Source organism: Neodiprion lecontei, chromosome 4 (genome assembly GCF_021901455.1).
Source record: "Neodiprion lecontei isolate iyNeoLeco1 chromosome 4, iyNeoLeco1.1, whole genome shotgun sequence".
Lineage (NCBI taxonomy): Eukaryota > Metazoa > Arthropoda > Insecta > Hymenoptera > Diprionidae > Neodiprion > Neodiprion lecontei.
The window spans coordinates 21,540,984-21,553,506 of NC_060263.1; the positions used below are offsets into that span (position 1 = coordinate 21,540,984).

Below are 12,523 nucleotides of genomic sequence, written 5' to 3' on the forward strand. Positions count from 1 at the left end.
AAACGTTTTATCCATTCCTACTGTTTATTAGTACCTATTTCAAATATAACATACTCAAAAAAATTCACGGTAAATAAATTCATATCAAAATATTTTTATTTCTTATCTGCATTGTAAAGTAGAAAAATCTATTGTATTCGCCATATATCACAGCTCTGTCAGGTGGGGGCTGTTATGGCATGACGTATCGTTACTGTTAGCTTCAGCGGTTTCACTTCTTTTTTAAGCTCTGGATGTACATATCCAAACCCTTTTGTACCTGTGGTTGCTCTAAGAAGCCAATGAATATTTTCACATCAAAATCTCTATTTTTTTCAAGCCATGAGAGTGCTGACTTCCTTAACTGATGCTTCGTTGCGGACCTTGCACCAGCTGCAGAACAAAATTTGTATTAGAATATCTGTATTCTAAAATAATACAGTTAATATTATCACACAGAATACCGAGACTTAAAGATTTTCACATTGTATTTGATTTTGCAATGATATCTTCATAATGCATACATAATATATACATATGTTCTAAGCATGTAATGCCACTGATCTATTGTAATAATGTTAAAAGATTATCACATTTATCACATAATACTCACGTGATATTTTAGCATAAGCTGCAATATATTTTTCGCACTTAGCGATTGCTTCTTCTTTATTTGTAGCTAATTCATCGACCAGACCAATTTTTAGTGCCTCTTCTGGTGTGTAAAGCGAACCTCTGTATATGAATGCCAATTGTTACACTTACATGAGGGAGGTTTCATTTATTTTTTTGCGATTTTATCCATTAAAGTACGAAAAAAAACTTATTACGTGTTTGGGCAGGACGTATTAAGCCACCCTTATTGGTTTTATAAATTATTTCACTTTTCCGCATTTTTCAATGAGCTCAAACATACAAACAAGTAGTTATTATTACGATTAAGAACATTAATATTTGTTACACTAGGTCAAGAAAAAAAATATAGCATAAGATTCAAGCTTGCCGGCAAAAATATTATACTAAAGTATCTATACTTCCACATTTGTAGAAAACAATTTAACTTTCTATGAATTGCGACACCTTCAAATTCTACAATATTGATCGCAAAATATTAAATCTGAACTGAAGCCAACGGAAGAATATTTCTCTTCGAAAATATGGAATATTGAATTATGTATTCATAAATTTGCAAAGCCAATGGAGATGGCCTTGTAGATAATGCCCATCACTTTTCTAGGTATTTGAATCTAGATGAAATTTGATGAAAAGATAGGCATCAGTGACCTTCACCGATTAAATGAAACGAAATGAAACTTCCACTCGTATAAATATTGAATTAAATAATTCATCGTTATTTGTGAACGGTAAATAATACTAATTACCGCAACAGTGATATTTCTCCTTGACGTTGACCGATTACATTAACAAATGTATCCTGGAACCATTTAGGAGCAATTATACCCAATTGTGTTTCGTTCAGTCCTATTGTATGTTTTCCTTCAACGAAAACTCGATACTCACAAGACGTTGCGAGGAGACAGCCACCCGCAGGACTAGCACCCTGAAATTTACATAGCATGGAATTCGAATTCGAATGGAATATGATACACGAATTTTGTACTTACGTTTCTATCTTTAAGCTACTTCTGTTATTTAATGTGTTTGCCAACTTCAGTATACTTCTTCAGTATAATATCTGGTTATGATTATTCGTATTACAATGTCATGATTGGTTTTGAGGAATCTTTGTCAAAGATTTCAAGAAGATATTTATTTTTATAGTATTCATTGCAAAAGGTTGATACCAATGCATTATCAGAACTTTTACACTTTATGAACAAATAAGTCGTTCTTTTCATATTTTTGGTAAAATTCGAGATTGAATTCAGAAATTTACAGTTTATTTCACTGCGAGGCATTTCTTATTAAATTTGAATGTTGAATTGAGACAAAGTTTCCCCCATACACATATATAACATGACAACCACAGCAAGAATAAGTTGAACATACATTGACTGCAGCTGCAGTAGGTAGCGCTAAACCGTACAAAGTCAACCAAAGGTCCTGAAGTGCACGCCAAAAGCTTTCTGCACGTTTTAAGTCTGGCTTATACATTTCCAAGATATCTAATCCAGCTGAAAATACTTTTGGCAAAGCTGAGGTCAATATAATACCTCGGCATTTGCTTTTCTCCAGTTCTTGAAAATTGTAATTCAGTTCTGTGATGAATTCCAGATTTAAACTGTTTACTGGTGGTTTATTCATCGACACTGTAGCGATACCTGTGTATTTAAAATAATATAATTATTTGAGCGACGCGGGATTATGATTCTTGGAAATTGGGTCATAAAGTTATGAATCGGTAAGTGCTTATTTTAAAAATAGTAGCTGGATAGCATACAATTCAAAGATGCCAAATTTACAACAACGATCCTGAGTCTCTGATGTTGACAATAGAGAGAATAGGTTGACTATGAAGTTCTAAATTTTTCAGACGTCTTGTGGAATTATAACGACTGATATTCTAAAACAATTTGTCCAAAATATAGTTATACAAGTCTTCTGCAGTATCTTTTTCATTATGATGAAAAATTTTAATGAAGAGAAATTTTGTATCGAGTTTCTGATGCAATGATCTGCCAACAATAAAATTTCGTAAAAGACGTTACAAATAAAAGTTGAAGCTATCGGCCGAATGTATTCATATTGATTGAAATATGGCAGTTAAGTCCATGATTAAAAATTTTGTCAAATATCATGGGAAAATGATAATTATACAGGATTACAGATATAAAATTGCATAGCATTGTTCTAATTGCCAGAAGTTTCATTAGGTCAGCAAACGAAACCACTGGCTTTAGTTTCATACTTTTCATTGCAGTATCATGGAGTCAAGGTGACTGAACAGTTGTCAATATATTATAATTATATAATTGACTGTTGTGTTTCTTATGTATTTACAACTAACGAGAGACTTTCAGCTATCAGATAAACAATCAGCTTTATTGGATGTATGTGCATACGTAGGATATTTACCATCACTTTAATATAGTAGTGCATTTGAATAATAAAGGAAAAGCAAAATCAACAATCATTATAATATAATGAGTCCTTACCCATTCTTATCCTTACCTGTTTTATCGCTTACATTTACATCAACTAACTTGGCAGCAGATGAATATTGCTTTCTCAACTGACCCATTGTCAGAAACTTAGCAGTCGTGTACCTTCTTAGTGCGGCCATGGCTAGGAAAAATAGAGAAATGTAGCATATTACCAGCTATATGCTGCTTTATCAAGTTGAACTTTGTAATGCTAGCGTAATGATACATCCTTGAAAATTATCGCTACTTGACAAATTCAGAATTTTCAGAATCTTATGGCATGAAGGATAAGCAACATGTACTCATTCTGCTTATCCTTCATGCAATGAACAAAAACATCGTATTCAACTACAAAACTCCACGTGAACTTTGAACTACACGGTTTTTCATTAACTAAATGTAAATAAAATCAGATTCATCGTATTCCATTCTTTTTACGCGAAACTAAAGTCGTGAGTAGCTTGACAAACATCACCCACTCACCTTTAAATATTACTTACTGTATAGGGTTCTCAGTAAATTCGTTTCAAAATGAAACGTTAGTATTCTTCTAGCACTCTTATATAATGACTTGATACTTATCGGGCAATAAATAATCAGCAGCGATAATTAAAGACAGTGGATATTACACTCAAGAGGCTGCTGTAGACCGTTTTTATCGACCGCGTTGAATACCAGTTTGACTACTGTACCATCTCTGACTGTACAGCCTGAGATATCCACTGACGTGCACTAATGTGAAAATATCACAGAAGCGAAATCACATCAACCTTGCGGCCAAACAGATACTAGCCGACAACGAGCTCACGCGGTGGAATTCGAGTACTTGACCGGCCGTACGGTCGAGCTGGAAGAGTAGTAGAGGCAGAGAGGGGGGGGGGGGGGGGATAAGGCATTTTATGCAATTCTTAGCTCCGATGAGCAAAGGGAGATCCAAATAGACTACAATTAGGTTGTATACTAATAGTCCACACGAATAAGCTATAAAATTGACTGACTTCTATTCTGGAATAACGTAGGTTAGCCGATTTTTTTTTAGGTTCATTAGAGACGGACGAACATATTTTCACCTATGCCCCAAAATGTTAGGTTCGGGTCTGTCCGTAACGATTGTTTAAACTTTTGAGGCCCCACATTTTCTTAAATAACTTCTTTGTTATGGGTCATACATGAAAACTGTTCAAACAAAAGTTGTCCGTCTCATCATTGTCGATAAAACAAGCTGTCGTGAGATCAATTTCCTCTATTTGTTCAGTTGCAAAATGCAAAATGCCGTGGAAAAAAAAATTCACATTTCTTGTTATAAATTCATGAGTAAACAACGTGTGGCTTTGAAACTCATGGTACAGGTAATATGAAGTGTCTTCAAAATTATCCTTCAAGGCTTTTTTGGCTGTGTTATATAGTTGAGCAACAATCCACGACAAGCCAAAATCCGTATATCGTCTGCCCTTTCTTATGTGATTGGCCCACGGGTTGCCAAAAAATCATGGAGTCAGTTCGTTACTAGTACTTTACATAAATGAAAAAAAAATTTTATACTCGAAAATCACAATTTTTGGGCGACTTGAAATTTTTTACGAATGATAAATAAAAATATTTTATACTGCTATAAATATCCTATTCTCGCAGTCAATGAGTTTTTTTCTTAGGGCGACACAAATTATAGGGATGTAAGCCATATTTTTATAACATTACTTCAGTATGTAGTTTTGAAAGCTCTTCATTTTTTTTTATTTAGGTTAATAATCGACAAGTGTAAATTTTCCACGCGCAATTCAAGAAGTCGTTGATAATGCCATGAAATACGAAATATTATGTGGGAAACTTGAACATTTTGAAAATTCACAGCTCGTTAACAACTTCGACTCCTAGCTGGACATTTTCAGTGTTGTTTGGGGATAGAATGAAGTATATTCGTTGAAAATTTCAACCGATTTCGAGTTGATAGAAAAAAGTTACAGCTATCTGAAAACAGCGATTTTTCAGAAATCAGTTGGTTTTGCGAGGCCGTATATAAAAAGGAACGTGGTAATTAATAATAATTCGTGTAGGTTGTGATAAAGTATACCTAGACAAAAAATTTGAGCCGTCGATTGGCCGTCTACATGGAAAATTCTTGACTTGGCAGCGTTTCAAAGTTATGCGAAATTTTGCTAAAATAGTAGTTCATGAAAAGGGTCCTAATTAAACTCGATTTTGCTTTGGAGTAAAACACTATTTTTTTCTCAAAAATACAAGGTTAGAGAAGGGGAATGCCGTTTGATTCGAGTCTTTAAGTTCCATAGAGCTCCCATGAAAAAAGCGTGAAAATAACTGAAAAATTGAATTATTAATAACTTCAAAAATTTCTATAGCCACCAGATTTTCTTATATTAAGCTCAAATTTGGAGAATCGTCTTTTTTTATAACTTACTTTCTTGAAAAAAATCAGCAGCCGAATCGCTGACCCAAGCCCGCAGGCTGCGGTCGAAAAGTATTGGACGTTGAATTTTTTTTTCCACGGCATTTTGCATTTTGCAACTGAACAAATAGAGGAAATTGATCTCACGACAGCTTGTTTTATCGACAATGATGAGACGGACAACTTTTGTTTGAACAGTTTTCGTGTATGACCCATAACAAAGACGTTATTTAACAAAATGTGAGGCCTCAAAAGTTTAAACAATCGTTACGGACAGACCCGGACCTAACATTTTAGGGCATAGGTGAAAATATGTTCGTCCGACTCTAATGAACCTATAAAAAAATCGGCTAACCTACGTTATTCCAGAATAGAACTTATCACCCGCCGCATAAGTTTGCTCTGATAATTCAAAACAAAAATTCGAACTAAACGAGCCAGATAATCGCGTACGTCTCCAACCTGTATTTAACACTCCAACGAATCAACATTTTTGACATTCCAGAAAATAAATTCGAGTAACGGGTTAATAAAGAAATTGATGAATAAAAAATGGTAAGAAAATTCTCGAACAGACATAGCAAGTATAATGAGTATTATTAATATTGACAACTTTGATATCATCTTCAGCCAAATGTGACACCTTAAAATGAGCTTTTGTTAATCCTAACCGAACAACTACCCTCAAAACGCATCCAAATGAATAGCTAAAAAATGCAGTCAAACCGCAACTCTCCCAACAACCGGAAAAGAATAGAAACGGAACGATTAGCAGAATTATGAATCTCATTTCTTTAAGTTTGCGAATTAAGCATGAGTTATTCCAATGAGACACTGTTCATTTTAATCTGTTTATTCGTTTCTATTCGATTTTACCTGTTATTTCCTATCCCGTCATATTCGCGACAATGCCACCTCTAATAGCTTGTTCGTTTCAATTATATATTTAGAATAAGGGATGGCAATTATCAATCCGATTCAATTCTTTCCATCCGAATTAATTCTTTTCAAAGAATACAAAACATCCGTTTGGATAAAGAAATCGGAATAGATCGTATTGAAATTCTCAATCCGTTTTTATCCTTTTCCGATTGTTGGGCTGCACCGCAATAACATTTACAAATAGTGTTCTCATTTCATCAACAATAATTTTTAGCATATTCCAAGTTACTTTTTTTCTTCAAGTACAATAAACATGTATAGAATCCGAAATTCATACAAATCTAAGGTGTATTGTCAGTACTATAAAAGGCAGAAATAAATTTGTGGACACCTGCATTCGATATTTCTACACGGGTGCAGAATGACAAACTCGAATCGTCACATCAGAGATAGACCAGGAGTACAATGGGACAAGTTGAAAATTCGATTATACAGGATGTTCCCTTTTAAACGAGCCATTACAATATCTCGAAAACTAAAAAGTTTCAGACGAAAATTGTTTAATATCAAAGAGGAAGTTTGTAACGACTTGAGGGTCGTTTATTTCCGAGCGGCAGGGGGTAGAGTGCGATTGGGTTCAAGTTCGCTTTTGCGTTTAAAAACAACTGGGATGAAGATTATTGATTGAGGTGTTGAAAGTGAAAATGGATTTCGTAGATCATATAGCACTAGGTGATTTATTGATCGTAAACGTGTAATGTATGCGTGGGGACGAGTAATTATAGAGTCGCGAAGAGAACTGCATAGATCGAGAGATAAAGACGACGTGCACAGTTTGGATTGTAGATGGAAAGTACAAAGTAGGACACTTGACAAAAGCACATGATTATCGTTCTTTGAATGAAATTTTTCTCTTCTTGTTCACTTGTAACCGTCGGAAATATTTTACTTTGAAAGCTGCAATAAAAATTGAATTTTTTTTTCTCGTTTTCGATCCTCAAGGGAAGGTGAGGCACTTCCGAAGAAAGTGCATAAAGAAAACAGCATTATTTCTCACTTTATTCCTGAACTGCCCCACTTTGTTTCAGTCTTCCCTTTATTACTTGGTACAGTGCAGAATTTGTTACTATAATTCATACTCCTCGCGTTGAAATAGTATAATTTCCATTTTGAAAATTTTCTACAGAACCATTCATAACTCGCAGACCTTCGCTATTGCAGTTATTCGCTGATTTATTTCATTGTTTCTTCGGTTCTAAAACACTTTTACCATTTTATTCAAAATGCTGGTGAACCGTGTCTGAATTAAAATGAAAATTACAGCACATAACGCCTATTTCTCAGACACTGAAACAAATAATCAGTGTTTTAGAACAAGAGAAACAATTTAAAAAATCAGTGAACAAATTTGTGAAGGTGATCCAGAAATTGCGAATCGCCGAATTGACGAGGAATCCACCCTAAACAAAATGTTTCTTAGAGTACTTTCAAAATAGAAGGTTTCATACAATTTCGCGATATAACAGTAATTTAAGATATTGTGGATTAGAAAACTTAATCATACATCGGCACAAAAATGAAAAACACGCATGAAAAAAAACACGTAAAACATGCTCGTGTTCTATAAAAAGAATTGCCTTTTATACTCTGAACTTGATGTGAAAATTCGGAAAACAAATCATGCCATTTGTAGGTTTTCGAACCAAACATCTAAACTCTAAACTTCCAGAGTATGCTACTATTTTGGTGCCCAACTTGCTTTGGTGGTATACACACGAATTAGCTTTAAGCACATCGTTTAAGTATTATACCTAATACAGCATACACTCAGGCCGGAAAACAAGCCGAAACATTAATTTTTTGCGCGATGCATTTCGTCAAAAAGGTAATTGTGTAGGTTTATCAGTAGGCAAAGAGAAAAAAAATGCACATCTTTTTTTTAATAAAGAACAAAAAATTGTATAAAATTTTTTTTAAATAACTAAATAAACTCGGAAGACATAATTGGTCATTTAGAAAAAATTATAAACGATGAAAAAGTATAAGTTAGTCGGTAAAACGTTGAAACTCAATTCAATTCCGGTAGAATTAGTATTTCAAATCGGTACATGGCAATTTTTCATGAAAATCAATTCATTGTAAGATCCTGTTTTTCGGATTCTAGAGGTGCAAGAACGTAAAGTTTCGTTGAAATTATAAAAAGTAAATTTCGACCGAAACCAGTTACACTTTTCTGATCTCACCAAAGTTGATGAAAATAATATTATATATATAGGTTTTCTTACTATTGAAGCCTCGCAGTTACTATCTGAAAACCAGTTTCAAGCGATACAGAGTCGGCTTCTAATTCTTCCAGATGTTACCGAAATAATATACGAATAAGCTTTAATCGTAAACAGCATATATTTTATCGGTATGAAAACCGTACAGTGCCAACCTACTTTAAATGTAATTTGAAATCAAAAGATCGGCCATACAGCGGCCGGCTTTTAATTCTTCCACACGTTTTAAAAATAGTATACATGTAGTATAAGCTTCAAGTAATGTGAATTTTAGCGACATTAAAACGTGACTTACCAAATAACAACCTGCGGAGCGGTGAATGAGGGTGCAGACCTTGTTGCAATCTATTTTATCCAGTGTTGCGCCGAAGAATGATTTTAAAATCGATATGCTTGTTACAAATATTGAATTAGTTTTGTTATAATTATAGGTACACTTTTAGACAAACATTGCGGTTTATTAATAGCTGCAGATTTAAAATCTTCATTATGTAAAAATATTTAATGTACGATAAGTTTACCACTTTAACCTAATTATAGGCTGACGATTTTAAACTTCATCTAGACTAAAATAGCTGTGTAAAATTGTTACTATATAGATACAATCGAAGCAAGTTATTAGTTCGTTGTTACATCGAAATTGCAGTTTACCCCTCAGACGGAGCTTTTAAGGCCATACGGGCCTCACAAGCTCCGCTGAGGGCAATAGTACTGCAATGACGCGCTTCGTTTAGTTATATGTCAAGAGGTTTTATACACAGTACAATCGCACCCACACCGCGTCTGCACTAAGATGGAGTTTGAAAGCGCCTTTTATACCAGTGGTAGGAAGGGGGAAGTCTACGTATTCAATTCGGGGAATACCAAATCAGTATTCCAACGTCGATTGTAAGTTCACTTCAGTGCACACCGAAGTGGGATTTTCCCGGTATTCAACCAATAGCAGAAGCGAAATCCTGGGAAAACCCCACTCACAACGAGATCGTCAGACTTCCGTATCGCGAATTTTGGTGAAGATCTAATTGCCTCAATATATGTACTTATATAAAAGTATCCTGATGTGTACAAGTTTTATATACCCATTGGGCCGGTCTTCACTCCGGTTAAAATCGATACAGTAGCAATTTAATGAGTGGAATGCCATGATAAACGAAACCTATTATGTATTTTTACCTGAAATATAAATTTTGGAGTCTTTTAAACCCTAGAGCGAAAAAAGCTTTCCCGCGCCGCGAGCGGCCAATGAAAATCCCCTACGTGAAAAACGCAAGTACAGCACTAATTGTAAGCGACATAAGATATTTTTTAGTCAACGGAAGCAGTGTACTCGTGAAAGTGAATGTAAGAAATATTCCCACATAATCAGGTTTTCGATTCGAGACGATTTTGGGGAAGACCCCGCAAATCAAGTCACGTATTAGCTGACTTGAGTCTTGAACATTGTAGAATCCGGTAAACCTCTTCATTTCCATTTTCACCTAACAAGTGACTTTTCCGATTCATTTAATACTTCCCGGGAGACAAGTTAGGAAAATACCAATTCAATAATCAGTATTTTTCCTGCGATGTCTACGTCCCTGTATCGCAAGGTTAAATGCGACTATAGATCCTGGATTATAAGTACCGGATTTAAAATGGGAACACCGCAGATGGCGACGGAGACGTAGTCAGTGAGAATTGCATATAAAGATATATAAATACTTAACTTCTGTGTTTTCATTTACGACAAAAAGGAGATTTCTGATCTATTCGATATTTCAGAAAATATAAAAAACAAGTCTGATCAAAAAATATGGACGTTAGAAGAACGTACCGAAGCCTCGTGGGGACATCTACTATACTATACCCAACCGTCGGTAACAAATGCCCCACTAGGCTTCCGTACATAAGGCATTTCTGATTGGCCACCAGAATCGTACTTATCGCTGGTCGTCACACGTGCGTCTAGTTCATTCTGCCCAATTCTGCCACACCAGACTCAAATCTTAACCTGCAAGTTATTTTAACTCGTGTACAAAATGATAAAGTCTGGATAAAGCAGTCAAAACAAAAGACGTAATATTTCGCGTCTTACGTAAATATATTTAATAACTAAGTTAAAGGTACGTTAGGGAAAACGCTTTCATTACGGATTGTATATATCATTGTATATACTATTAAACTTTGAACATGACGATTGTTGAATATGTTCAAACTTTGTCGGACAATCCATATTTTGGAGCTGGTTTCGGGCTTTTTGGACTTGGTGCTGGTGCGGCTATGCTTAGAAAAGGAATGCAAGTGGGAATGATCCTTTTCAGGCGGCATTATATGATCACATTAGAGGTACCTTGTCGCGATAAAAGTTACCAGTGGCTTCTACACTGGTTAACTCATAAGGGTGCTAGGAAAACACAGCATCTATCTGTAGAGACAAGTTTTGAAGAAAAAGATACTGGGTATGTCAAGACCAAGTATGATTTCATACCAAGTATCGGTACTCACTTTTTCAGTTACAACGGTAACTGGATAAAAGTAGAGAGAACGAGGGAACAGCAAACGTTGGATTTGCACATGGGTATCCCTTGGGAAACTGTTCAACTTACAGCATTTGGGAGAGACAAGAGCATATATTTTAATATCCTTGAGGAAGCTAGACAAATGGCATTAAAGGAGCACGAAGGAAAGACAATAATGTACACGGCAATGGGAAGTGAATGGAGGCCCTTTGGACATGCAAGGAAAAGACGACCCCTAAATTCCGTGGTGTTGGATGCCGGAGTTGGAGAGAGAATATTAAACGACTGCAAAGAATTTATAGACAATCATGGATGGTATAGTGAAAGAGGGATTCCTTACCGAAGAGGGTATTTGCTTTATGGACCGCCAGGCTGTGGCAAATCTTCGTACATAACTGCATTGGCTGGTGAACTGGAACATGGCATCTGTGTGCTGAATTTATCAGAAAGAGGTCTGTCTGATGACAGATTAAATCATTTGCTAGCCGTTGCTCCTCAGCAAACCATTATTCTTCTAGAGGATGTAGATGCTGCTTTTATTAGCCGAGAAGAATCAAAAGAAATCAGGGCAGCTTATGACGGGCTTAATCGAGTGACATTTAGCGGTTTATTGAATTGTCTGGACGGCGTTGCTTCTACAGAAGCAAGGATAGTCTTCATGACCACTAATTATCTCGAGAGATTAGATCCAGCCCTTGTGAGACCTGGTAGAGTTGATCTCAAAGAGTACATAGGTTGGTGCAGCGCCTATCAAGTGGAACAAATGTTTCTGAGGTTTTACAAATTCTCCGAGAAATGTACACATACATTGGCTCAAGAGTTTGCCAATAGTGTTATAGCTCATAAACGTAACGTGAGTCCAGCACAAATTCAGGGTTTCTTTATGTTTCACAAGAACAACCCTGAGGAAGTAGTGAACAATGTATCGAAAATATGGGAACTTCAATAAAATAATATCTTAGTATCAATAAATACAGGTCACAGGAAGTGTAACGTTATGTACAGTATTCCAAGCATGGACTTATAACCTGAATTAATTAAAAATTTAGTTTGAATGATATTTCGAAGTGTAAGTTGGCGTTTATAAAGGAGGACATAACACAGATACTTTAAATTTTTCTGAACATTGTGACCTCAGAAATTTGAAAATTAACATTTTTCTCCTCAACTAGGAATCTTTGTAACGATCTGGCACTGAGTAACCATATTTTTTTTACTAAAGTGTACCAGCCTTATGGCGTTGCTTATGGCATGTAACGAGAAAACGGAATGATAAATTATGTTCAAAGGAATAGCCGGTAAATATTTAATTTGTGTTTTGCAATGCCGGCCAGGTCTACTGCATAGACTTATGGTCTACTGATACATAAGTAC

The 12,523-nt window shown here is 35.4% G+C and overlaps 2 protein-coding genes across 5 annotated transcripts; one reads left to right on the plus strand and one right to left on the minus strand.

The window, feature by feature from the left end:
- Position 1: 1 nt before the first annotated feature.
- On the minus strand, positions 2–9,435 carry LOC107226823 (enoyl-CoA delta isomerase 1, mitochondrial). 4 transcript variants are annotated; one of them, XM_046738964.1, is made up of 6 exons: positions 8,947–9,435; positions 3,112–3,225; positions 1,990–2,261; positions 1,362–1,540; positions 593–714; positions 2–372 (listed from the first exon to the last, which is right to left on the minus strand). In XM_046738964.1, the coding sequence occupies exons 2-6, from the start codon at positions 3,221–3,223 to the stop codon at positions 212–214; spliced, it is 846 nt and encodes a 281-aa protein (XP_046594920.1). In that variant the 5' UTR covers positions 3,224–3,225; positions 8,947–9,435; the 3' UTR covers positions 2–211. The 4 variants fall into 4 exon arrangements, with proteins under 4 accessions (XP_046594920.1, XP_015523250.1, XP_015523239.1 ...); XM_015667764.2 differs by lacking the exon at positions 8,947–9,435 and adding an exon at positions 3,584–3,865; XM_015667753.2 differs by lacking the exon at positions 8,947–9,435 and adding an exon at positions 3,567–3,865.
- Positions 9,436–10,593: 1,158 nt separating this feature from the next.
- Positions 10,594–12,441, plus strand: LOC107226780 (mitochondrial chaperone BCS1). The gene has a single exon (XM_015667698.2). It carries the CDS (start codon positions 10,821–10,823, stop codon positions 12,096–12,098), a length of 1,278 nt encoding a protein of 425 aa, XP_015523184.2. The 5' UTR covers positions 10,594–10,820; the 3' UTR covers positions 12,099–12,441.
- The last annotated feature ends 82 nt before the right edge of the window (positions 12,442–12,523 follow it).

Coding starts and splice junctions, on each gene's coding strand:
- LOC107226823 (XM_046738964.1), bottom strand. CDS start 3,223: ATGGCCGCACTAAGAAGGTACACGACTGCTAAGTTTCTGACAATGGGT. Junction 1,541..1,989: donor CTACTGCAGCTGCAGTCAAT/GTATGTTCAACT, acceptor TGTAAATTTCAG/GGTGCTAGTCCTGCGGGTGG. Junction 373..592: donor AGCTTATGCTAAAATATCAC/GTGAGTATTATG, acceptor TTTGTTCTGCAG/CTGGTGCAAGGTCCGCAACG.
- LOC107226780 (XM_015667698.2), top strand. CDS start 10,821: ATGACGATTGTTGAATATGTTCAAACTTTGTCGGACAATCCATATTTT.